General features: G+C 43.4%; 1 protein-coding gene across 2 annotated transcripts in view; it reads right to left on the bottom strand.

The window, feature by feature from the left end:
- The window catches only part of EIF4ENIF1 (eukaryotic translation initiation factor 4E nuclear import factor 1), a 53,502-nt gene extending 29,724 nt beyond the window's left edge, over positions 1-23,778 (bottom strand). The window contains exons 1-6 of one of the 2 annotated variants that reach the window (XM_056821458.1): positions 23,526-23,778; positions 22,789-22,914; positions 5,698-5,771; positions 4,083-4,210; positions 2,588-2,865; positions 2,155-2,356 (exon numbers count right to left, since the gene is read on the bottom strand). In XM_056821458.1, the coding sequence (XP_056677436.1) occupies positions 2,155-2,356; positions 2,588-2,865; positions 4,083-4,210; positions 5,698-5,771; positions 22,789-22,884 (778 nt within the window). In that variant the 5' untranslated portion in view covers positions 22,885-22,914; positions 23,526-23,778. The remainder of the gene's footprint in view (positions 1-2,154; positions 2,357-2,587; positions 2,866-4,082; positions 4,211-5,697; positions 5,772-22,788; positions 22,915-23,525) is intronic. The other variant, XM_056821459.1, reaches the window with a different exon arrangement.
- Between the last annotated feature and the right edge of the window lie 939 nt (positions 23,779-24,717).

Here is a 24,717-nt window from a genome sequence, read left to right as displayed (position 1 = left end):
AAACATTGCTGACATGGTCTGAGACCAAGAAGAGAACGTGGCAAAGTCTTATTTTAGTAGTCTAGCGCTTCTCAAGTTTGCCTAGAAATAATTAGTAATCAATGAAGGAGAAAAAAATCAAGCATATGCTGGTAGAGAATATTGCTAATTAAGGATACAAAAAGGCCAAGAGTCCCCCTTTCCCCCAAAGTTACTGCTGACCACCATTTCTCTAGCCACCCAATTTTATTAGATTTTCTCTATCCAAATTCCATTAGACACCTATCATCAACCAAATATTAAAACAGCACAACACACTAATGCATAGAAAAAAGCTAATTGTTTAGCCTGGGACCTGTGAGAGGCAAAAGAAGTGTGGGCATTGGGAGAAGATTCCTATGTTCTCCTGAGAGAATCAGGCAAGATTTAGAAGGGAAGGAGATTTTTAAAGAGGATTTGTGCATGTGAGACTGTCAGAGGTAGAATAACTGAGCTGTAAACAACTAAGGGAGAAACAAATGATAGCCAATTCCCCTTTCCCAAGAAGGGAGAAAAGGAGGGTGACAGAGGTCAGCCCATTTCCCACACCCAGTTGTTTGGCTACTGTCTTGAAGGAATGGGCTGGAGCAGGTCTCAGGGCAGATGAGAAAAAACAAGGGGCACTAACTGGCAGTAACTTGTCTTTATAGACTAGACATTCAAGCCTTGGGTATTCATTGCCTGGAGGTGGCCCATATGGTAAACCTTTCAGCTGCTTAGGAAGATCATCTGCTAGTTTAGCAGTCATTCTGCCAATATGCAGACCTTGGTTCTTGTCTCAGCAGGCAAGGTAGGCTATAGCCCTCTCCTCAACTGGAGCCCAAGTTTCCTTCACTATAAATTAGGAGATTAGACATCTTTGTGAAGCCCTTCAGAGCTTTCCATGCTCCTCAAACTGATCTAAGGTCCTTTAAAACTCTGGGTTCCAAAGAGACTATACTGAAGCTGTATGACTAGGGTCCAAAAATATTAAAATCGAGTTTAAAGAGCACTAGGAGACCCAGGTTTCCTTCCTCTACGTGGCAGAATAGGGAGCATCAGTAGTGTGACAAAGGGCTCTTCCTTACAGTGTCCAGAAATCAATCAAATATAAAATGCAGGAGAGCATCAGATCAGAGGCACCCTAGTTCTAAGATACAGATGGCACAGCAATCTTGGAGCTGACAAGATCAATCCAGGAAACGAGAAGTAGCAGAATAGTATGCTTCTTCCCTAAAGAAATCCTGGTCTTTGATTCAAATTCTCATCTCTCATTCAGTGTTAAGACTTTTGATGAAGGTTTCAGAATGCTATAAAATGAGGAATGGTTTCATGGATTCACGGACAGTGAAAAGAACACCCATCCCTAAACCCCCCAAGGGGTGGGAAGCCCCAGCTATCATCTTTTTCCAATACTTGTACACATTTCCACATCATTGGTGATTCCTACTGTGACCATGGATACACACTAGGAATGTTACAGGAGAGATTCCTTTCATGTGTGGGTTAGACTAGATAAGATTGAGGTCTTTGCTATGTGGTCTATGATTGTGGCCAAAGGTAGGGGCTCAAAGCCTGGCTTTGGGCAAGTCATTTCCCTTAAACTATGACACGACAGCCCAGAAGAGAAGCCACAGGATAGCCAATAGCAGAGCCTTTGAAGTGGGTCATCTAGCCCGCCACCATTTTTCACAAGGGGCAGGCAGTAAAGGCTCAGAGTGTCTATTTATCAAGATCACTCACAGTGTAAGCAGCATTTAGACCTCGTGACTCTCCAATGGGAGTGTCCTTTGGCCAATAGAGGAAGGTCATACTGCTGGCTGGAGATAAGAGTGGTTCCAAAGAAACTACCACCACAGAGTTCTAACACAGTCCTATCAGCTCACCTGGGGGCAGGCACCTTGTCAGCTAATTTCTGAAATGGTACTGAATGGTTTTCCAAAATCTGAATGTTCCCTTTTCCAGGCTGCCCATCCTCAAGCCCTTATTCAGGAGAAGCAAGGCCAAAGACTCCAAGTTCCCTTCACTAAACAAAGAGCTTTGAGAATCTTAAGCTCTCCCAGCTTTTCTTGTTGACAGCACTTTAAGGCTTATGATACATACGTGTGGTGAGGGAGTCAATCTAAGCTTCCCTGCACCTCTGACAAGGGAACTGACCTTCCTTCACAGACATGGCACGTCGCCGCGTTCTTTTTCTCCCTTTGTGATCTTCTTCCAGAATTTTGTCATCAAAGCCAGTGAGCTCAATGGTTTCAGACTGACTTGTGGGTCCAGCTGAAAACCACTCTGGCTCTTCTTCTGTATAGGAATCATTTCTTCTGCGCTCTCCAAATATACGTTTGCTGTCACCAAACTCTCTCTAAAAAAGCAGATTAGAGAACTAAGCTATTACAGTGACCAAACAAGATAAATGCCTATCAGGGCAAAAGAAAGACTGATTCCCTCTCCTCCTTCCAGTCTCCCCAGCCCTGGCCCACACGTTTAAAGTAGTTTCTGACCCCAAGATTGCAATAGGAGGTCAGAGTTAAGTAGCAAGTGATCCCTAGGCCCCTAGAGCATGCTAAGGACTGGATGAGATGAAAAAACACACCCGGAAACGCTTGTCCTTATAATCTCTCTCCCGATCTCTTGAGTCTCTACAGTCCCTTAAGTCTTTGTCCCCACTTCGGTGGTCTTTGTAAGAGATGATCCTCCCACTGCCGATCCTACGACCTCCAATCATTCGAACACCATCATTGTCCTTTTCCAATGGGCTCCCTGATCTGCGGGAGCTGACAGAGGTTGTGACATGACAGCCCCCTCCAAAACTGCGCCTCTGGGGACTTAGAACAACGTCTAAATCATCTTCTTTAACCCGCTCTCTTGGATCTGTAAAAAGGGGAAAAAAAGAGTCAACAGTGTGACCTTCCTCTCTTGGCCAAGGGCACTCTCTGTGGTACTTTTTATAGAGGGAAGCAGAACTATAGTCAGTCAAAAAAGTTGAGACGTGTATACCACCCATTAAAAAAAAAAAGATGGCACAAGTTCTTCTTTTCTTTCCAAGAATATACTTTAGAAAAATGATTTGTTTTCATCATTAGTCTCCACAAAACAATCAACAGAGGCAAATAACAAACATGGTAGAATTGTTAAGGATCAAACCAGTTCTAGTCTCTTTGGTGTCTACTTTTGCTGACAGATATTTGCTTCAGCTAGCTAAGGAAAGAAAGCCTCTCTGCCGTGCCCAGGGCACTAACAAATTATTTTTTTAGAGATGGCATTACCTTGAATACCTCTTTTCTAGCTTAGAGGAAGCAAGGATTTGGAACAAGACTTTGAACACCTGTCTCCTGTCAAGCAAAACTAAATCCTTCATTAACACCATCTACTGAGCATTGTGAAATGTTTAGAAAGCAGATTTGATTCATTTGTCACAGTTTTAATGTAGGTGGAAGACACCTTTTCCAAATTTCAAGTTCCATGTTGTAAATTTTACTTCAAGTTACATATTACATTCATCTCTCATTTATCCATGTCAAAGAAGAGCATCATTGGTAGCAGGAAAACAAAGGCCCAGACTGACTTGTTGAGTTGGACCAGGGCCAAGGTCCAATTCCCTACAACTCCTCCTCCTCTAGGACTAAAGCTTGAACCTAGAAACCTAGAAGCCAAACTTGGCCTCCAAGTTGCAGGAATGATTCACACAGGACAGACTAGTTTCCCAAATCAGAAAAAAAAGAAAGCCCAGAGGCCATAACCTTGCCAAGGACCCTGTCCATTGATTTCAGGGGGTCTGTAAACCTGGATGAGGAAAACAGTTCTATCTTGATTTTTATTAACTTCAAATGAACTTGGGCACTTCCTCCAATTATTCATCAACATGACCTTGGAGAAGGAAGGGGTTTGAAGGCTTCCCAAGGCTTTCACTAAAGGGCTTCATAAGCCAAAAAAGGTAAGGATTCCCTATTTAAAAAAATACCAGGTGGAAAGAAGTCTCCAGTTGTAATACTCTAAAGGGATCTGTGGTCTCAAGGAGGCTACTTCAGAACACGGCATTGTCCCTATGAGCGAGGCCTCTGGCCATTGCTTGGCCAACAGCCTCTTACCTGCTGTCCTTCGCATCAGAGGAGGTCGCTCCAAGTCCAGCTCTTTCTTGAAGCTTTCTACTGGAGAACTTCTCCCTGAGCTTGGGTAAAGAGATGCATGCCACTTCTCAGGATCCCAGACGCCATCGCTACAGATCAAGAGAAAACATTAATCACACACTGAGTAAAGGCAGGCTGACTGTGAACCCTCCACCAAACAAGCTGGTCTACAATGACCTTAGCCTTTGTCTATAAACAAGTTTAAGTGAATACTAGAACAGGAAAGGACAGTGAAAGGAATAGTGGCATCTCCCCATCCTCCCCTAATACACAAAACATGCCAAATGATGGCTGGCCCAGTAGTTTGGCTTTGCTGTCATAGTTGTTTCACTGCTGTTCCTCTTACCCAGTTCTTTTAAGTTCTTGGCCATCTTGCCCCTAGCCAGAGCAACCCAAAGAATTCTGAGGTCCCCTCCCACCCAAGCAGCCTCCCCTTCCTCCAAAGGCCACAAGGAAATCTCACAGTCAAGCTAATATCTAAGTCATCTATGATTTGTCTGCTCAGGCATTCCCTCTTCCAACACCGAGAGTGTATCTTTACTAAGTAGGTAGTGAAAATCATCACACCCCCACCCAAACCCTGTGAGGTCACTAATAATAAGTGACAGCTCACATCCTAGTTTAAGGTTTCATTGGAGTCCAGGATAAAGAAAAGGCCATGCCACTACTTTAAAAGCCCTGATGAACTCTGTAAAGCAAAATGGGCTGCCAACAGGTCCGGTGACAGACTGATAATAGTTAGAAAGGCATTAGTACTAATGGTTAGCACTTTCCCATTTTACAGATGAGGAAATTAAGGCTGAAAGAAATTTATTAACTTGGCCAAATAATAAGTAGCTGAGGCTAGATTTTAACTCAGTCTCCCTAACTTCAGCTCCAGCACTCTCTCTCTTCTAGGTAGCTCCCTAGCTGCGCAGGTCTAAATCTAGAGAGACAAACTACCTAATACTCAACTTCCAGAAGTTAGATTTGGTACAAAGTAGAAAAATGAAGGTTTTCACTGGAGCCTGCTTGTCTATCAGTGGTGAAGAGAAAATTTAGACCCTTAGCAATCAGCCACTGAAAGAAAGCAAGGTGTTGTTCCTCAGTTCTGTTCTTGATGAAGACAAGGGAGTGACACTGAAGCACCCAGGGACTTCCCTATAAGCCACAGGTAAAGGAAACAGAACGTGAGCTATTGAAGCTTTCAGTAATTACTGCCAATAGAGGGAGGTGTAGGGACACTATTTATGTATAAAAACCTAAAATAAGAGGGCTGTGTCTAAATGGCACACATTAGATACAGGGGTAGATAAAAAGTTGTCACAAAGTTGGTAAGAAAGAGAAATGAAGAGAGTGACAGAGACAAAGAGGGTAAGAAACAGGCAGAGAGACAAGAGATAGAAACAAATGGACAAGTAAGGAGGTTGCAGATTCAATATCCATTTTTAAAAATTACAAAGATCTCTTATGGTGAACAGAATACAGAGTCCTAATACAGCAAATCCTCCTTTTGCCCCCAAAATAGAAATATAAAGTTACTGCTAAATTGACAATTATAGCAGGAAAATATGTGACATTAAAATGGTAAACATACCTGTCATATTTCTCAGAAAGGCACGAAGGCCTCTGTTTAGAGTGAGGACGTTCTTTAATGTCCAAAAGTTCCTCCTGGAAAAAAGGAATTAAAATTTGTTGCTCTGAATTTCGTTTATGAAGACACATTACCAGAAAATTCATCTAGTTATAGTTGCATCATTCCCGAATGTTACCCTTACAAATATTTAAATGTAACTGATGAGACAGAACAAATGGCATGAGAAGAGAAATAAGCTGACTCTCAGAAGGGCCAATCTGTTTCTGATGAACATGCCCATGCCTCCTCCTCTCTACAGGGCAAAGATCATCTTTCAGTGACACAGAAACTATTAATGGCAAGGAAGCTCCACCACCAAAAAAAGATGCCAACTAATACAATTTAAAAGCAGCACCATTTAAAGAAACAATTTTGTTTGCTGGTTAATGCTATGTCACCAACAAAGACTTTTTAAAAGAGTAGATACATTTGAAGGAATCCTGAAATTTGCCGGGGGGGGGGGGGGGGGGGGGGGGAGACCAAATCCCACTGAGAACCTCTCCTTAGTGGCAACCCATTTCCCCATACTAAAAGTATGTAAGTTTATTTCAAGAAAGGGGGTACAAGATTCTTGCTGAGAGTTACTGCCATCAATCACATTTGAGGTGTGGAAAACACCCAGGAAGCTGCCGTATGGTTTAGGATGTAGAATGCCAAGCCTGGTCTATGATCTCAGTCCTTTAAGTCTGATATTTCTGTTGACTACACTACAACAAAATCAGCTCACGGTGAATGGATGAGAACACCTGACTGGTTGTACAGATGATTGTTAAATGAGCTACCTCATTTTATTGGAGAGCCAAGCCAAGGCTCCATCTCTCTTCTAAGAATACCTCCAGCCCTTCCCCACAAAGCCAGTAGCCAAGGGTCGTCATTTCTACCTCTACACACCTTGAAGGCACCCTTCCCCACTTCCCCATTCATGACAGCCAACCTGAACCAGCAATGGCCTACCAAGCTCTTCTGGGCCCAGGGAGCCCCCTTTCAAGACAGCTTCTCCACAAGTGGCAAAGTCAAGTCCAAGTGACCTGCTCAATAAGCTTTGGTGGCTCCCCATTGCAGCCAGGATAAAATTCAGGCTCTCACTGTAAGCAATGAAAGCCCTTCCTTGGCCAGCCCACCCCTCATTGACAACATCTCAGCCACCCTCTCTGGGCTTTTAGAGGCCATCCCTTCACCTTAAGAAAGTTAATTTTTGGAGAATATCTCTTCTCTTTTCTCCCTGTGTATATACAGACAGCAGAAGTTAAGCTCCTTGAGAATAGGGCCTGTTAGGTTTTTGTCCAGGTATATCCAGAATCTAGCCCAGGAGTTGGTGGTATCCACTGGCTATTTAAGAAATGCTGATCGATTATGACCCAAGGAGACTATTGAGAGGCTCTCCAGGGGTCTGAAAGGGAATCAAAAGGCTAAATTACCTGCTTACCTCAGGAGATTGCACTTTGAGATCTTAAAAAGAAAAGTTTAAACAGATTCAACGTAGAAAACCTTATAAAAACAAGGGAAAACAATGTTTCTATAATGCCATGTGCCCAGCACTGTGCCATTTATAACTCCATAATCCTTGCCATCATGACTAAGTTAATTTAGCCAAGACAACTGTTTGCAATGCATTTGGCTTACTAAACAAAAGAGATCCACCCTTGGTGCCCCAGATCTCAAATATAGGCAGGACAAGTGAATCTGGCCCCAGCTCATCACTAACTAGATACACCTGGGCAAGTCAAGCATGCTGCTGCCACTGCAGCACCCTTCCTCTTCTGCCCCACCATCCCCACAGTGAAACAAGGAATTGGTCCCTGGTGATCTAAGTTCCTTCCCAGAACTCAGGTTTTAAGAGTCCTCAGAAATATCCTGTTAATAATTCCAATTTACAGACCAGTGAAGTGCCTGGAGAGTTTGAAGAAACTCCAGTTGCTTAGGGCTATTGGAAAAGGTCAAGACCAAGCTCAGGACCCCTCAAGTCCAGTCCAACATTCTTCAAATCACACAATCTAGCTGGTCACATAACAGGCTGATCCCCAAAGGCCTGAGAGACAAAACAACTTACAGAGCAACCTTCAAGCAAGACCACATTTTATAGGCAAGAACAGCTTCCATGTCTCATTGAGTAAATGATGTTCCCTTGGTGGTGACTAAAGTTCCTGCTCACAAAAACTGACCCAAATTCTCTCTGGAGAAAAATGAAAGGAGTCGACTCTGTTCCATTTCACAGATAACTGTGAGCAAACATTTTATCTGGGAAAAATGAAACATTCTAATTTTAGTTTGTTAATGCCCACTAAATCCAGGCACAGAAAAAAATTTCAAGTTAGTAAAAGTGTTTACCTTTCTATTATTCTGAAGTGAGTAGTGGTAGTGTCATTTGCTAATTTGTGAATTGAGATTAGAAGCCTCTCTACCATACATCACATGAGACATACCAGAGAGGGGCAATCAAGCACTAGGAAAATGCATGTTAGCTAAGGTTTACAAGACATTAATGAAAACTCACTTGAGTCTTACCACAAACCTGAGAGGTTGGTACTATATTGGCAGATGAATAAACAGAAGCTTAAAGAGGATAATAGGTGCCTTCAGTGTCAGAGGGTCTGATTAAGAATGAGGATCTCAATAATTAGAGAAATGCAAATCAAAACAATCGAGGTACTACCTCACACCTAGCTGATTGGCCAATATGGCACCAAAGGAAAGTAATGAATGCTGGAGGGGATGTGGCAAAATTGGGACACTAAAGCATTGCTGGTGGAGTTGTGAATTGATCCAACCATTCTGGAAAGCAATTTGGAACTATGCCCAAAGGGCGCTAAAAGACTGCCTGCCCTTTGATCCAGCCATTGCACCGCTGGGTTTGTACCCCAAAGAGATCATAAGGAAAAAGACCTATATAAGAATATTCATAGCTGCACTCTTTGTGGTGGCAAAAAAATTGGAAAATGAGGGGCTGCCCTTCAATTAGAGAATGGCTGAACAAACTGATATCTGATGGGGATGGAATACTATTGTGCTCAAAGGAATGATGAACTGGAGGGATTCCATGTGAACTGAAATAGCCTCCAGGAATTGATGAATAGTAAAAGGAGCAGAACCAGGAGAACACTGTACACAGAGACTGATACACTGTGGCACAACTGAATGTAATGGACTTCTCTAGTAGCAGCAATGATCCAGGACAATTCTGAGGGGCTTATGGAGAAAGATGCTATCCACAGCCAGAGGAAGAAATGTGGAAGTAGAAACACAGAAGACAAACATTTGTTTGATGGGGATATGATCGGGGAGGTAGTGATTTGCAATCACTCTATTGCAAATATTAATATTATAGAAATAGGTCTTGATCAACGATACATGTAAAATCTAGTTGAATTGCTCATTGGCTATGGGAGGGGGAGGGAAGGAAAAGAATATGAATCATGTAACCATGGAAAAATACTTCAAATTAATTTATTAAATAATTTTTAAAAAATGAGGATCCCAGCTGGGCTGGAGGTCTTTGGGACTGCTCTCCTCAGTTATCCACCTTACTTGGGCTCCATGGCACTCATGAAGACTCTTCAAGAAGCTAATAGAATGAACAATGTAGCCTAAAGTCTCTGGCCAAACTATACCAATGACTGATCTCACTGGCCTCCCAATGCCCTGGGGTGAGTCTCTGCTTCAAACCTAGAGAGGTTTGGCAGGGGTGAAATAGAGGCACTACCTGGCACCTGATTCTTGGGAAGGATTCTAAGAATAGCATGAAGAATGCAGGATGGGAGTGAGGGGGGGGGGGGGAATCAACTGAGGCTCACTCTGTAAAGGCAAGATAAAGTTAAGCTTTAGAGGTTCTCTTGGAAGAATTCAATCCACCCAGTTGTATCCTAATTCCTAGTTGAGAACAAGAGTGCTTTAGTTGAGGGCATACGAACACTCCTTTTGCCACTTTCATCTCTAAACAGGAGGACTACTCTTTGTCCTGACGTTCTCCAGTCAAGACATCTCTGGCGCTTTTAAAAACCAGTGCCAAAGAAGCACACTGGAGATGGATAAGTTCTATTAGCACCCAATCATGCCAGAGGGATCATTCAAGAAAAGGTGCCAAAGATGCCGCAGAAAAGGACCTCTCTATTCACAAAGATTTAGGAATGAGCACACACACCAACTAAATGGACATGCCTGTTATGCACAACCTGTACTTTAAGTAGCGAGTGTCATGGATGGACCTGTGTTCTAGAAAAATCACTGGGGGGTTGTTTAATTTTTGATATATATCTTCTTTCCCAACATGATTAAGATGGAAACATGTTTTTGCATGATTTCACATTTTCCAGTGACTATCACCTTCAGGATGATAAAATACAGAATCTTTTGGTGTCCAAAATCTTAGAAAATTTAGCAGCAACCCCCCCTCCTTACACTATGTATTCTACTTCCACCATTAACATTAGCCTCCTGGCTGTCTCATGAACATGGTATTCCATCTCCTGATTCCTGGCATGTTCTCTGGCTGCCCCCATGCCTAGAATGTTTCCCTCCTCATCTCTGCCTCCTGGTTTCCTTCAAGTCCTAGCTTCTATAGGAAGTCTTTGGTGATCCCCTTTAATTCCAGGGCCTTTCTCCTGATGATTATCTCCAGTTTATCCTGTCTATTGCTCCTGTCCACTGTTCTTTGCATGCTGTCTTCCCCTTTAGACAACGAGTTCCTCAAGGGCAGAACTATCTTTTACATCTCTCTGTATTCTCAGCAAAGTGTTCAGCACAAAGGGCTTAATAAATATTTACTAAGGTTTCTTCCAAAAAAGTGAACCCAGTATTCAAATTTACAAAGAGCTAAATCAATTGCACAAAAAAATCAAGCCATTCTCCAATTGATAAATGGGCAAGGGACATGAATAGGCAGTTTTCAGTTAAAGAAATCAAAACTATTAATAAGCACATGAAAAAGTGTTTAAATCTCTGATAATCAGAGAGATGCAAATCGAAACAACTCTGAGGTATCACCTCACACCTAGCAGATTGGCTAACATGACAGCAAAGGAAAGTAATGAATGCTGGAAGGGAAGTGGCAAAGTTGGGATATTAATGCATTGCTGGTGGAGCTGTGAATTGATCCAACCATTCTGGAGGGCAATAAAAGACTGCTACCTTTTGACCCAGCCATAGTATTGCTGGGTTTGTACCCCAAAGAGATAAGGAAAAAGACTTGTGCAAGAATATTCATAGCTGCGCTCTTTGTGGTGGCAAAAAACTGGAAAACGAGGGGATGCCATTCAATGGGGGAAAGGCTGAACACATTGTGGTATCTGTTGGTGATGGAATATTATTGTGCTCAAAGGAATAATAAAGTGGAGGAATTCCATGTGAATTGGAACAACCTCCAGGAAGTGATGCAGAGCGAAAGGAGCAGAGCCAGGAGAACATTGTACACAGAGACTGATACACTGTGGTCCAATTGTATGTAACGGACTTCTCCATTAGTGGCAATGCAGTGATCCTGAACAACCTGCAGGGATCTATGAGAAAGAACACTATCCACAAGCAGAGGACAAATTGTGGGAACAAAAACACCGAAGGAAGGCAATTGCTCAACTACAGTGGCCGAGGGGATATGATTGGGGATGGAGACTCTAAATGAGCATCCTAGTGCAAATATCAACAACATGGAAATGGGTTTGGAAAAAGGGCACATATGTGATACCCAGTGGAATTGCGCATCGGCTATCATGGCTATGGAGGGGTGGCGGGAGGGAGGAAAAGAAAATGATTTTTGTATTCAATGAATAATGTTTGAAATTGACCAAATAAAATAATGTAAAATAAAATAAAATTGAATCCAAGTTCTGGAATTCTTTAACAAAACACTCACTAGAGGATAAATTGGATTGTTCTATTTGTTTAATAGCTACAAATCTAAAGAACAAAGACAAAAGCTCTTTTTAAAACCGTTCACAAAGCACTTTCCTCACAACCACCTAAGAATGAGAGAATGAGTCTATCAGGAAGCTGGATTGTCCACAGCCTCGTTCTCCAAACTGTATTAGAAATGCAACATTCTGCCAAGAGAAATATAGATGGGTAGACCTGTAGGCTTCTAGAGGAGGCCACAAGCCACCTTTTAGTAAAGGCTTTTCATATGTGCATGACTTCACATGTATAATCAATATAATATGGCTTGTCTTCTCAAGGAGTGGAGAGGAACAGAAGGGAATGAACACATTTTTTTAAACAAATGTTAAAAATTGTAAAGACTTAAATCAATTCACTCAGCTGATGATGAAAAGAGATTCACATGGATGGCAGATAAGGTAATTTCCAAAAGTGATTTTTTTTTTTGCAAAGAAATGTGAATGCTTTTGTGAGTAAATAGAATATAAATATAAATACAAATAGTAGATAAATACAAAACAAATTTATACAAAATTTCATCTTATTAAGGCTCACAAAATTCTCTCTAATTTGATTTTTTCATAAACCACATGAAATATGTACTACCAGAATTATCTACATGTAACAGATGAAGAAATCGAAACAGAAGTGACTTAACAGGGGTTACAAGAGCCATGTGTCAAAGGCAGGACTGAAACCAGGTCTCTCCTACCACCTCCTAAAGGCCAACATTTGCCCCACACCAGACTGCTTCTTTAAGACAAATTCATAGACCATTTAAAAAATGAGACATGTATGATAGCTGCTAATTCTGAAGTTCTAGACCCTTATTAGAACAGAGCTGAAAGGAACTTTAGAGATTAACCATTCCAATTTTCTCATTCCTACTGGGAAAAAAATTAAGTTCTCCAGAGGGGCCCTGTTTGGCCCAGGTTCAAGTGGCTAACTCTAGTCAAATGCTCTCCCTATATGACTGACAATGCAGTTTTTGCTCTAAAAATCTGAATCCCATCCCTGGAATGAACATGTATCCCAGGAACCCTGACTTTCCTTAAAAGCTCAGTTCTAAAATAGCCAACAGATTACTTGAAACTATAAAGCTTTTGCAGACAACAATAATGCATCAAGGATAAGGAAGTGGTTGACAGACCTGAGCCCCATTTCCCCCCTTCTTCCCCAACTGAAACTATCAGCTCCTCCTCCCCAACACTAGCTGGAACTTTGGAACAAAGCAGCCATTCCACCTAGCAGGACACTGTAACTTCTCATACCTTTACCTGACAGATTCAAGATGGATTGGTGGTCTGAACATATTGCTATATAGTATAAGAACGATATAATCAAGGGAACCAGATGCCCACCCCCTAAAACAGCCAATGAGATACATCCAAGATAACCTAATCTACACTCCAACTTTCCAGCCCATAAAAACCCATGTCTCCCTCTACTCAAATGGTATCCTCTGCTAATCCTCCTGGTGTTGGGCCCCCAACCTTGCTGTGCCTAATAAACCTTGCTCTATCACCCTACTCTGGTCTCATATTGCCTCTTGTGTCAGATCTTCATCAGTCAGGACTGACAAAAAAAAATCACTGCATCAAATTTCTCTAAGAATTTAGCATCCAAGATATAGAAACATATTCCCCAATAAACAGTCAGAGTATGAAAGTACTCAAAAGAAGAAATGCAAAGTATTAACAACCACATGAAAAAATGATCCAAATCACTTAACAGAGAAATGTAAACTAAGACAATGCTAAAGTGCCCCTCACATCTGCAAATTGGCAAAGGTGATCAAAAAATGGCAGAAGTCAGGGCTGATGGGGTTGGGAAATGACAGATATTACAGGTAAATAACAGGTAATAACCTGGGTTAGTATGGTGGTACAACATAATGGTACAACCATTATAGAAAGCAATTTAGAATTATGCAATAACCAAAATGTCTATACCCCTTGACACGGAGATTCTACTTGTCTTACAGCCCAAGGAAGCATCTAGTAAAAAAAGAAAGTCTTCATATATTCCAATTTTTTTTTTGCACGTGATAGCAAAGAATTGGAAACAAAGATGTCTGACGACTGGGGAATACCTAAACATATTTTGGTATAGGAATGTAATGACTGCTGTGCTGTAAGAAATGCTATTTGTGAAGAGTACAGAGAAGCCTGGAAGGATCTATGTGAACTGATGAAGTCAACAGAGCCAAGAAAACAATCTACCCAGAAGCTACAAAACAGAAAACAAGTACGATTCCACAACAAAAAGTTTTAAATAAATAACAAAATCATGAAGTTCAAACAAGACTCAAATGAAGGGATGAGAAGACATCCCAACCTATTCTTTCAAGAGAATGGAAGGTTCCCTGCTATGAGAGTGTATAATTGTTCACTTTCTTAATCTATCCATTAATTGCGCTGACTTGTTTCCTTTCTAAAAAAATATTATTTGTCAACTGGGATGGCTCTCTGGGAGAAGGGATACATGGAAAAAGCGTGGTAATATAAGAAACAGAAAATGTCAATAAAATAATTTTTAAAAGGTTAGCTCAAGCATTCCCCTCCCACCTTGAAGCCAAATGACACCAGATCTTTCTATTGAAAGGACAACACAACTTATAGTCACAAACTTACACTTACAGTGTGACAAATATGCCTCCTCTCTCTGAGCTAAATAGCTTCTATTTGCAGAGAAAGGGCCCCAGACAAATTTCCCTCTTGATTCTCTGCTCCATGCCTCCTGGAACCCAATATCTTCTTCTTTTCACTTCTTTACTATTAAAAACAAGTTAAGAATGTTATCATGCCATAAATATGAAGAATTCAGAAAGTATGAGAAGACAAACTGTTGCAGAGTAAAGAACCAGGGAAACAATATATACAAAAATAGAAAGGGAAATTTTTGAAATGGAGAGAAAATGACTAAGGCTTGAACCAAAAAAGAGTCAAGGCAAAAAGCTTGTGTTAAACACCTGCTATACCTGGGATACAAATAAGGCAAAGAACTGAGTCCCTGCCCTCAAAAAGCTCCCAATCTAATCCCCTGACTCCCAAATGCAAACTATAAACCACTTGTGGACAGGATAAACAGGAGGTGCTCCCATACTGGGAGTCCCTCTGAAGAGATAAGAAAATGCCCACCTCTTGGAGACAGAGGTGGGAGCAACCTCATGTGGACAAGGATGCCCAACACATGTTGGTCAGTTTTGCTGAAGTGTCTCTTACCTCCCTTGTTTTTTGTTAAAAGGAATGGTTATGCCAGTAGTAGAAAAGGGTGCAATACATTTGAAAATGAAGTCAATAAAAAAGCAAGTAGCAGGAGTTAAAATGTAAAGGAAAAAAAGGGGGGGAAGCTGAAATTGATAGTTTTCACTTACTTATGTTAGAGTTTAGAAACATTTGCCTCAAAGCTCTCTCAACACTCTTCCCCAGGGAAGGTAGCTTGTGTAAAAAGAGAGGGAGTGAGTTCATAAATCAAAGAGATCTGGGTTCCACTGTTCTGGCTGTGGGACCCCAGAAAGTTGATTCATCTCTCACTAACCTAGGCAACCTTCTCAGACCCTGAACTGGCAGGTGTCCACTTGTAGAGTCACTGGGTGCTAAGAGGTCCCCACAGGGCATAGAGCCCTTGGCCAGAAATTAAGAAGACTTAAGTTCAAATCTGCCTTCCAATTAACTAGTCAAGTGACTCTGGGGTAGTTGCTTATCCTGTCTGCCAGTCTCATCAAGCTAGGGTTTTGTTGTGTCCCTTTCTGCTACCTATATAACGATATATCCAAACGAGAACTGCAAAATGTTTTGCAAACCATAAAGTACTATATAAATGCTCATTATTATTGTTGTTGCTATTTATAGGGAATTCCTCAGTCCAATGAGATCCCAGATCTAGTCAACATACTAACCTAGGTAAAGTGCCAGTGTGAGAGGAACAAATCATACTAAATCTAGCTGGGCTTGGTTGGATTTTAAGGGTGATGGGAGGTTGGGGGAGCATAGGAAATGGGAGAGATTCCCTCTTCTGCTTCAGGATTCTCCATCTATTGACTACTGGGTACTGGAGGAAAACTGCCCTTAACCTAATCTCTGCCACCCCTTGGCTCCTATCCCTAGAGACTCAATTGAGATTTGCCATTTTTTTTTTCAGCACTAATATTTCTATTAGTATTTTAAATGATTTCTCGCCAATGTATCTTCTGTTAACCCAAGTTTCATTGTATCTTATATGTAGCTACAAGGCCCTACCTGGGGTTCTTCCTAAGGCAGGCAACTCCATCTCCCAGCTTCCCCCATACCCTTACCTTCAGGCTTCCCTAAAGACTCAGCTCTGTGATTTTTAAATCTCCATCTTGCTTGGTCTAGCACCCAAAATTGTGCACACCTACACTACACGGGCATGTGCTAGTCAATGGCAAATCAGAAATAACAAACTGCCCACCTGGGCTGTCCCAAGCCAAGCTTGAGCCACTGTTGGCACTTGTGAGGCACAGGAAGTGAGGTAGAGAACAGCTCTGGAGTTTGCTCACTTCCTGTGGACAGGGCTACAAGCCAGTTCGTGCTAGGAGCTGGAGCAGGAAGGAGGCCCGCAGACAGCTTTCCTTCAAATGGGTCATGTGAGTCAAGGGACTGATTCCCTTCTCTACCTTGGCCTTCCAGGCTTAAACTCCCTCTGACTCTGCCAGAGGTTGAGTTAACCTTTTCCCTTTCCCCCCTCTTTCCTTCTCTCTTATTCCTGTTGTGATTAAACCACCATAAACTCCATTCTGACTTGAGTGTTTCATTTTAGGAATTTCATAAGTAAATTCCTTGGCAACCTTAAATTAATATCATATCAATCTTTAAAAGTGATTTTAATATTCATAGCTGCGCTCTTTGTGGTGGCCCAAAACTGGAAAATGAGGGGATGCCCATCAATTGGGGAATGGCTGAACAAACTGTGGTATATGTTGGTGATGGAGTACTATTGTGCTAAAAGGAATAATAAAGTGGAGAAGTTCCATGGAGACTGGAACAACCTCCAGGAAGTGATGCAGAGCGAGAGGAGCAGAACCAGGAGAACATTGTACACAGAGACAAACACACTGTGGTATCATCGAACGTAATGGACTTCTCCATTAGTGGTGGTGTAATGTCCCTGAACAACTTGCAGGGACCCAGGAGAAAAAAACACCATTCATAAGCAAGGGATAAACTGTGGGAGTGGAAACACCGAGAAAAAGCAACTGCCTGAATACAAAGATTGAGGGGACATGACAGAGGATAGACTCTAAATGAACACTCTAATGCAAATACTATCAACAAAGCAATGGGTTCAAATCAAGAAAACATCTAATGCCCAGTGGACTTACGCGTCGGCTATGGGGGGTTGGGGGGGGGGAGGAAAAGAAAATGATCTATGTCTTTAACGAATAATGCTTGGAAATGACCAAATAAAATATATTTAAAAAAAAAAAAATAAAAAAAAAAAATAAAAGTGATTTTAATATCACAGTTCCAATCCCACAGTGTACAAGCAGCTTTTTTTTTTCTTTTTCTCAAATCCTACCTTCTGTCTTGGAATCAATATTAAATACTGGTTCCAGGGCACAAGAATGGTAAGAACTAAGCAATGGGGGTTAAGTGACTTGCCCAGAGTCCCACAGCGAGAAGTATCTGATGGTAGATTTGAACCCAGGATTCTGGGCCTACTTCTATTCACTGAGCCACCTATCTGCCCCTTTGAGGCCTTTCTTGGTCCATCCCCCCCTTCCCCCAAAGCTTTAAATGTCTTCATTCTGAGATGAGCTTCCATTTACACTGTACATCTTGAACATGGACAGTTATTTGTATCCTGTCTCCCCCATTAGAATGAAGGTTCTGAGGGCAGAGGCTGAGCATGTTTTGCACACAGTAAGTCCATGGGTGTGCATCTGGGGTCATACTGAACAAGATTTTTTTTGGGGGGGGGGGGGGGAATGAGTGATCCCCACTTCTCATCAATTTGGGAGCTGCATGTGCCCCAAAGAAAACCAGAAGCATGGGTGGGTATTAAATATATGACTGCAGCTTTCTGCAAATTCTAGCACTCCATGTGCCATTAGGAGGACCCTAAGGAATGTTTCCTTTCTATCTCTTTCCCAGGAAAAGAGGGTCATCACCAGCACACTAAGGCATGTAGCTGTTAGGAGGGGAATGGCCCAGGCCCACTTCAGCTATCCTTCTTCTGAAAGAGAACTTAAAATACAGACCCCAAGTATCAGCCTGCTAGAGAAGCAAAACTTCTGGATGGCTTCTTGGTCAGCTCCCATAACAATGCCATAAAAGCTAAGAAAAGGCAGCTTGGGTTATCTCCAAGTTAATAGATAATGGATAGTCCAGTTAATACAAAATCACGGATAATCCAAAAGTCCTTTTGAATAAACATCAGGGCCTCAAACAAACTTCTATTTGTTAAGTTGAATTACTAAGATCAACTTTCAATTCTGGGCCTAGATTCAAAGCCCTGGAACAGGAGCCTCAGAGGGCCTGGATTCAAGTTCTGCCTCCATCATATATTTGTGTGCCTTGGGTAGGTCCCTTTACTTCTTCGAAGGCTGTGGGGTCTTTTCTATCTTGAAGATTTCCTAGGTGGTTTTTTTTAGCTCCTAAGTTATGAAAAGACACTTGTAAAACAATGCAATTTCAGAGGCATTAACAAGCAGAAACAATCCCCAAAGGACAGCACCTCCAAAATCTGCAGGCTACCAATCTAAGATTGGCCCTCAGACAATATACACCACGGAGGTGACAGGAATGCTACTACCAGATAAAGGGAAGCATTTCCCAAACATTTTTCCTAAGAGTTGGAGAGTCAAACTATTCCTGAAGAGCTCCAATTTTACTCTGAGTCAGTGTTTCTTTCAAGTAAAGGGGCTGCCCTAAATTATCAGGATTCTTGGCAACATACTTTGAAAAAATATTTAATAGGGACAGCTAGGAATTTGGGGGGTAGAACATCAGGCCTGGAGCCAGGGCATCCCAGGTTTGAATCTGACCTCAGATATGTCCTAAATTTTATTTTTTACATGACCCTGAACAAGTCACTTAACCCCAATTGCCTAGCCCTTATTCTTCTTCTCCTTTAGCATTGATAGTAAGATTTAACTTTGAATTCAGTTTTTAGAACAGAGTTTATAAAATCCTTAGCATAGGGGCAGCTAGGTAACCTAGTGGACAGAATGCCAGGTTTGGAGTTGGGAGGACTTGGATTAGTTAGTTAACCCCAAGCGCCTAACCAGTTTACTTCTATCAGCAGGTTAACAAAAGGCAAGTAATTCTTTCTCCAATACAAAGATAAGATGAGACATTTCAGGACAACTACCACAATTTTAGTTATGTGCATCATCCTTCTACTTATTTCTTTGAAAGATTCTTTTTCATGTATCTACAATGGGGAAAACTTGAACTCAGGCAGTCAAGTGCAAACATTTATATTCAACACAACAGTTCCAAAGTTAGCATTCCCTCCAACCCCAGAACAAGGTCTTTCTTCTTGGTAGGGAAAAAAGGGTTGGGAAGCTACCCAAGTCATGGTGGTTAAGTGACTTCCCCAGAGTCACATGGTGAATTAAGGAGGAGAATTTGAATCCAAGTCATCCTGCCTCCAAGGCCAGCACCTTCTCCACTCCATTCACGGACCTACTTATCTACTGGGAGAAACATTACCTTAGTGTCCTGTGCCCAAGGAAGAATCAAAGTCCTATTGAGCCCATCTACAAGGTCTGTTCCCCTCCACCAGTTATTTTGCTTGCACACCTTTCAAATAATATGCTTCCTCTCCAAAAAACCTTACTTTTATCCAGTGGGGTTCCAGTCCAATTCACCCCTGAGAGTTTTAGAGTAGCCAAAAAAAGTACTGCTTTAATTACTCTGACACTTTTAATTGTGACAATACCTGGTATGGAGGAGATGGTTAGGGAAATGAAGAGGAATTAACTTTTATCTCCTCTGACTCAGAAAAAAGTCTGTGAAGACATTTTTTCACAGTCATTTGAATATTGCAAAAAGCCAATACTGCAGGATGACGTGTTGGTTCAGACCACTTAACAGTCCATATGACATTTCACTAGCTAAATCTCCTGGCCTGTTCAGGGTAGACCTGTCCTTACACTACTTTCTGGCATTTTGACATTTAAAAAGCACTGACAACAACCAGGTCCCACAGTACTTTCGATCTATAGTCAGACTCCTATGCGTGGTGCAAGGATCTCTTACACGTGGAAGGAGAACGGATTCCTAAAGCCTGTTTTGAAGATCTAGCCAATATATATTTAAAATGAATTAAACTTAATGCTTTGATTTTTGGAATATGAAAATTTTAAGAGTCAAAACATGTACACAAAAAAACATTGAGACCCACATACAACTCAAGAATCATGAGATTTAGAATTACAAAAGAATGGAGATGACCCCAACTTCCTGGTTATTTCCAGAAAAGGAAATTGAGGTCCAGAATAAGTGAGGGACTTGCTCAAAGTCCCACAACTTTAGGTAAAATGGGAACCCAGGTCTATGGTCTCTAAAAACCCAGTGCCCAAGGATGCTCATTGATGTAACAGGAAGCATAGGTCTCCTCTTAAAAGAACAGGTTCCTAGGATCAGAAAAATAGAATCTTAATATTTTATTTCCTATGACCACATTTTGGTAAAGCAATGCTTCTGAAAATATAGCTCAAGCCTCTTTCTAGCCAGCCTAGACATCAACAGTGGAGGTTCCAGAAGTGAACTTTTTGCAGCCAAGAGGCTCCTAGAAGAAGTGACAAAGGTTCTGGAATTGTAGCAGAGCAATGGACCCCCAGCTCTACGACAACACTTCTTCTGTGGGTGACCAAGCAACTCACTAACCCCAGTGGTCTTCCCTGAACAACCTTGGGAAGTACACAGGATAAGTCAAGCCCTTTTCAGCCCTAAAGTGCTTTCTCTATCAAACCCAATTGTTACACCATGTTATACCAAAGTGTGTCAGTCACTTTCCTCTGACACAAATGTTTGCATATGGAAAAAACTATCCCCCCAATCATCAGTGTTTATTAGAAACCTGACTTTTAAATTGAAAAGCTTTACTACTTATCCATGATAAACTGAACTGTGAAGCAATCAGAAAAGTATTTTCTTTCTTTTTTTCCAACCTTTATCTTCCATCTTAGAATCAATACTATAGGTCTAGGCAATGGGGGATAAGTGACTTGCTCAGGATCACACAGCTAGGAGGTGTCTGAGGTCACATTTGAACCCAGTACCTCCCTTCTTTGGGTCTGGCTCTCTATTCAATGAGCCATACCTAGCTGCCCCCCATTTTGATAACTTTGAAAATACTTTTCCAGGCGGCTGCTAGGTAGTTTAGTGGACTGAGAGCCAGACCCAGAGATGGGAAGGTACTGGGTTCAAATATGACCTCAGATATTTCCTAGCTGTGTGACCTTAAGCATGTCACTTAATCCCCCCCTTGCCTCACTCGTACTGTTCTTCTGCCTTGGAACGGATACTTAGTTTCAATTCTAAGACATAAGGTAAGGATTTTTTTTTTAAAAAGCAGCTATCAAAAGGAATAAATGGTCAACAAGCTTGCAAGAGGGAAAATGTGACCGAAGACCACCAAACTGGAAAACACACATCTGCCTCTTGTTCAACTACAAAATCCTGTGTATATCAAAACAACCTACTAAATAACAAATGCTATCTACTTTAGAGCAAATGGTTTGTTGGTCTGTTTCCAAGAATATTTTTTAAAAGACTATAACCAAGAACACTGCTTGTATCTTTTTTTTTTTTTAAACACAGGAGTGAGTATGGGGCAGAAAGCAGGAGAAAACACAGGTTTAAAAAGCAGCATCAGCATCCACTCTTCATGATAACTAAGCCCAGGCTGGTCAACATCAGCTGGTGCTGCTTTGGTGCTTCACATTTGTTCTCACTTGAACCTCAACCACTTTACACCAGATGCCTTAACCTCCTAAATCAGGTCTAATCTGGGGAAAGAACATCGATGTAAATTAAGAGAAGGTCTTCTGTAAAGCGCTATAGGCTATCCTCAATAACATGTTATAGGCAACACAACAGAAGTGCCATGGAATTCTGTCAACTTCCTTAGATCCACTAGGTAGCCAAAATAAAAATACCCTGTTGAAAAATTGAACCAAAGTGGGAAAATCAGCAAACAAAGCTTTTCCTTCAGGAAAAAGAAAAGAAATATAAATGTACTATAAGATCTTTCAACTATAATAACTCCCAAAAAAAGTTTTTAAGATTTTCCTGGGAGGGGGCAGCTGGGTGGCTCAGTGGATTAAGAGCCAGGCCTAGAGATGGGAGGTCCTGGATTCAAATCGGACCTCAGACACTTCCCAGCTGTGTGACCCTGGGCAAGTCACTTCCTAGCCCTTATCACTCTTCTGCCTTGGAACCAATACACAGTATTGATTCCAAGACGGAAGGTAGGGGTTAAAAAAAGTCCCATCCCACTCCCTCCAACCCCCCAGCAACTAGGTGACACAGGAAGGATAGAGAGCTGGATCTGGAGTCAGGAAGACCTGAATTCAAATCTGGTCTCTGAAACTTCCTACCATTGTGACCCTGGGTAAGTCACTTAACCCTGTTTGCCTAGTCCTTCCTTTTCTGTCTTAAAAATAAGTGAGGGTTAAAAAAAAAAGTTTCCCTGTACTCATTTGTAGTATTTTATGTAACCATCACAAAAAAAAATGTTTTTTAATGCTTCCTGTGCCTAATTTAGAATGCAAGGAAAAATATGGAAAAGAAAAAATAGCAAACCTCTGACACCCAATTTATCTGGCCAAGCACACTAGACAACATTCCTTTCAGGATGTCACCTCCTAAAAAAATACTCCTACTACACAAGACACTCATATTTGGTAGCGCCTTAAGGATTTGGTCCTTCCAGGGCTATCTGACCCAGTAACACCCTAGTTACCTATAGAATTTAGCAAGTGCTGTCAATATAGGAGGCACCAATTTGCAAGCATTCCCATAAGACAGCAGGAGACCCCCTCAAGTGTAAACTACTCAGGCCTAAAACAAGCATAGATTTTCCTAACTCGCTGCACAAAAATTCAACTGTGTCCCCTGTTCCATAAAACAATTCCAACACATAACTGAGATAAATAGCTCGGTGGTCACCTTCCTCCAAACCGTAAAGGAAACCACGAGGAGCAAAGCCTACTTTTGTGTAACGATGGGGGGACTTGGATGCGGGTGGCTTCTTCAGGTCCAGGAAGGCTTCGCCATTTTCCGTGTCTCCCACCCCTCTTCTGTCCATGGTTGTTTGTGGGTCCTTAACTCTATGCACCTGAAAAGCGAGGAGGCACGAGTTTAATGGGTCCGCCTTTCAGCGCTTTGGTTTCTCTACGACAGTCTGTGTTTCTCCCCCCCAGGAGAGTCAGGGCACCCTTGAGGCAGAAAGGGGCCCCATCCTGTGACAGGGGAGGAAAAATGTGTACCCAGTTTGCCGAGGCGGGCAGAAGGAGGTGGTCATTTCAGAGAACTTTCCCCCAACAGTATAGGAGCAGAATGAGCTCTGTCGAGCCCAGGACCGTCTGGGCAGGAGCAGGGGACTAGCCGCCCCTCCTGTTTGGTGGGGGCCCTTGTATTCACTCTAGCTCAAAAACCCCCTGTTCTAGCAGGGCAGAAAGAAGGGGAGACACTCCGGTCCTTGATGCCTCCCCACCAAGGCTCCCGAGAGCGGTTTTGGGGTCCTGGGCCAGAGGGGTGCACAGAGCCCCCCTGCACCGTCCAGCCCCTCCCCCAGCCCCGGAGCTGCGGCCTAGCGGGGGGCCGCCCCGCCCCCTCGGCTCCGCCCCGCGGCCCCCGGGACCGGACCCCCCCGAATGGAAGAGGGGGGCTGCTTCGGGACGAGGCCCCTCCCCCGGGGCCGGGCCGCTGCCGCCGCCGCGCACTCACCGAGCGGAAGAGGGAGGCGGGCAGGGACGGCGACAGGAGCCCCTCAGCAACGCCTCGGGCCGGGCTCGGCCCAGGCCCCGGCCCCGCCGCCGTCGCCGTCGCCGCCGCCACCGTCACGGCCGCCGTGCTGCCGCCCTGCGCTCGTCCGGCCCTCCTCGGCTCCGGCCCGGCCCCGCAGCTGCCCCCGGCCCGCCCGCCCGCTCTCCTGCCCGCCTGGCTGCGCCTCGCGCCCCGAGCGAGCGAGCGTGAGCGCGACGGCGCGTGCGCACAGAGGTCGAGGGCGCGAGGGCCGCCGCGCAGTCGCAGCCCCGCGCGCGCTCTCGAGCCCAGCTGCCCCTCCCCTAGATACTCCTCGGGACGAGCCCCACCCTCCCCGGCCCCCGAGCGTCAACTCGCTCCGCTTGTTTCTTTTTCTTCGCCCTGAATCTGTCTCCCCTCAGCCGCCGTAACTGAGGCCTTCACTCCGCCCCTTTCCCCCGCCCCTCTAATACTTCCCTCCACGCACTGGCCTCTGCGCCTGCGCTGGCACCGCCATGGCTGGCCCCCGAGTAAAAGCTGTCCTCCGCGATGCCTGAGTAGAAAATGCAATTCTTTCAAAATGAGAGGAGAGTTCTGAGCGGGAGAGAGGGGCGAACCCTGGCTCTTTAGCTGATTGCCCAGCCCCAGGGGGGCAGACTTCGAAAGAAGAGTCACTAGTGAGAGGTGAAGGCGCCGGTCCCGCTATGGTTCGGCAGTGAAAGGTAGAGGGGGCGATGGCCCCTCAGGCGTTTGGCGAGGGCAGGCCCGGGGCCGGGTGCGCGTGCCTGAGCCGGGCCTCGTTTGCACGCGCTGCTGGGACTCCATCTGTGCACGTGCACGGAGGCTGGCGCCCGGGAGGGGAGCAGGGAGGAGCCGGAGTCCTGAAGTCAAAGCCAAACCTTTCCAGGTTGCTGAAAGACTTCCCAGCTTCGCGCCCCTCCCTACTTCCCTCCCCCTGCATACAGCAGGCGCTTAATACTTATTCGCCCGACCAGTTCTCTCGCTTTACAGACTAGAGGGCCCCAATCCCGAAATGTGTCAGAAGCGAGTGCAAAGCGAGTCACCATTTATTAGGCACCTGAGTTACTGCTTTAGCTGCTCCTAGTCCATCATTCCTTTAATGAGCATCTATTAAACGCCGACAGTGTGCCAGGTCAAGGGAAAGGAAAACAGC

Source organism: Monodelphis domestica, chromosome 3 (assembly GCF_027887165.1).
Source record: "Monodelphis domestica isolate mMonDom1 chromosome 3, mMonDom1.pri, whole genome shotgun sequence".
Lineage (NCBI taxonomy): Eukaryota > Metazoa > Chordata > Mammalia > Didelphimorphia > Didelphidae > Monodelphis > Monodelphis domestica.
The sequence above is the reverse complement of the archived record's forward strand: the minus strand, read 5'-3'. Positions and strand labels throughout refer to the sequence as shown.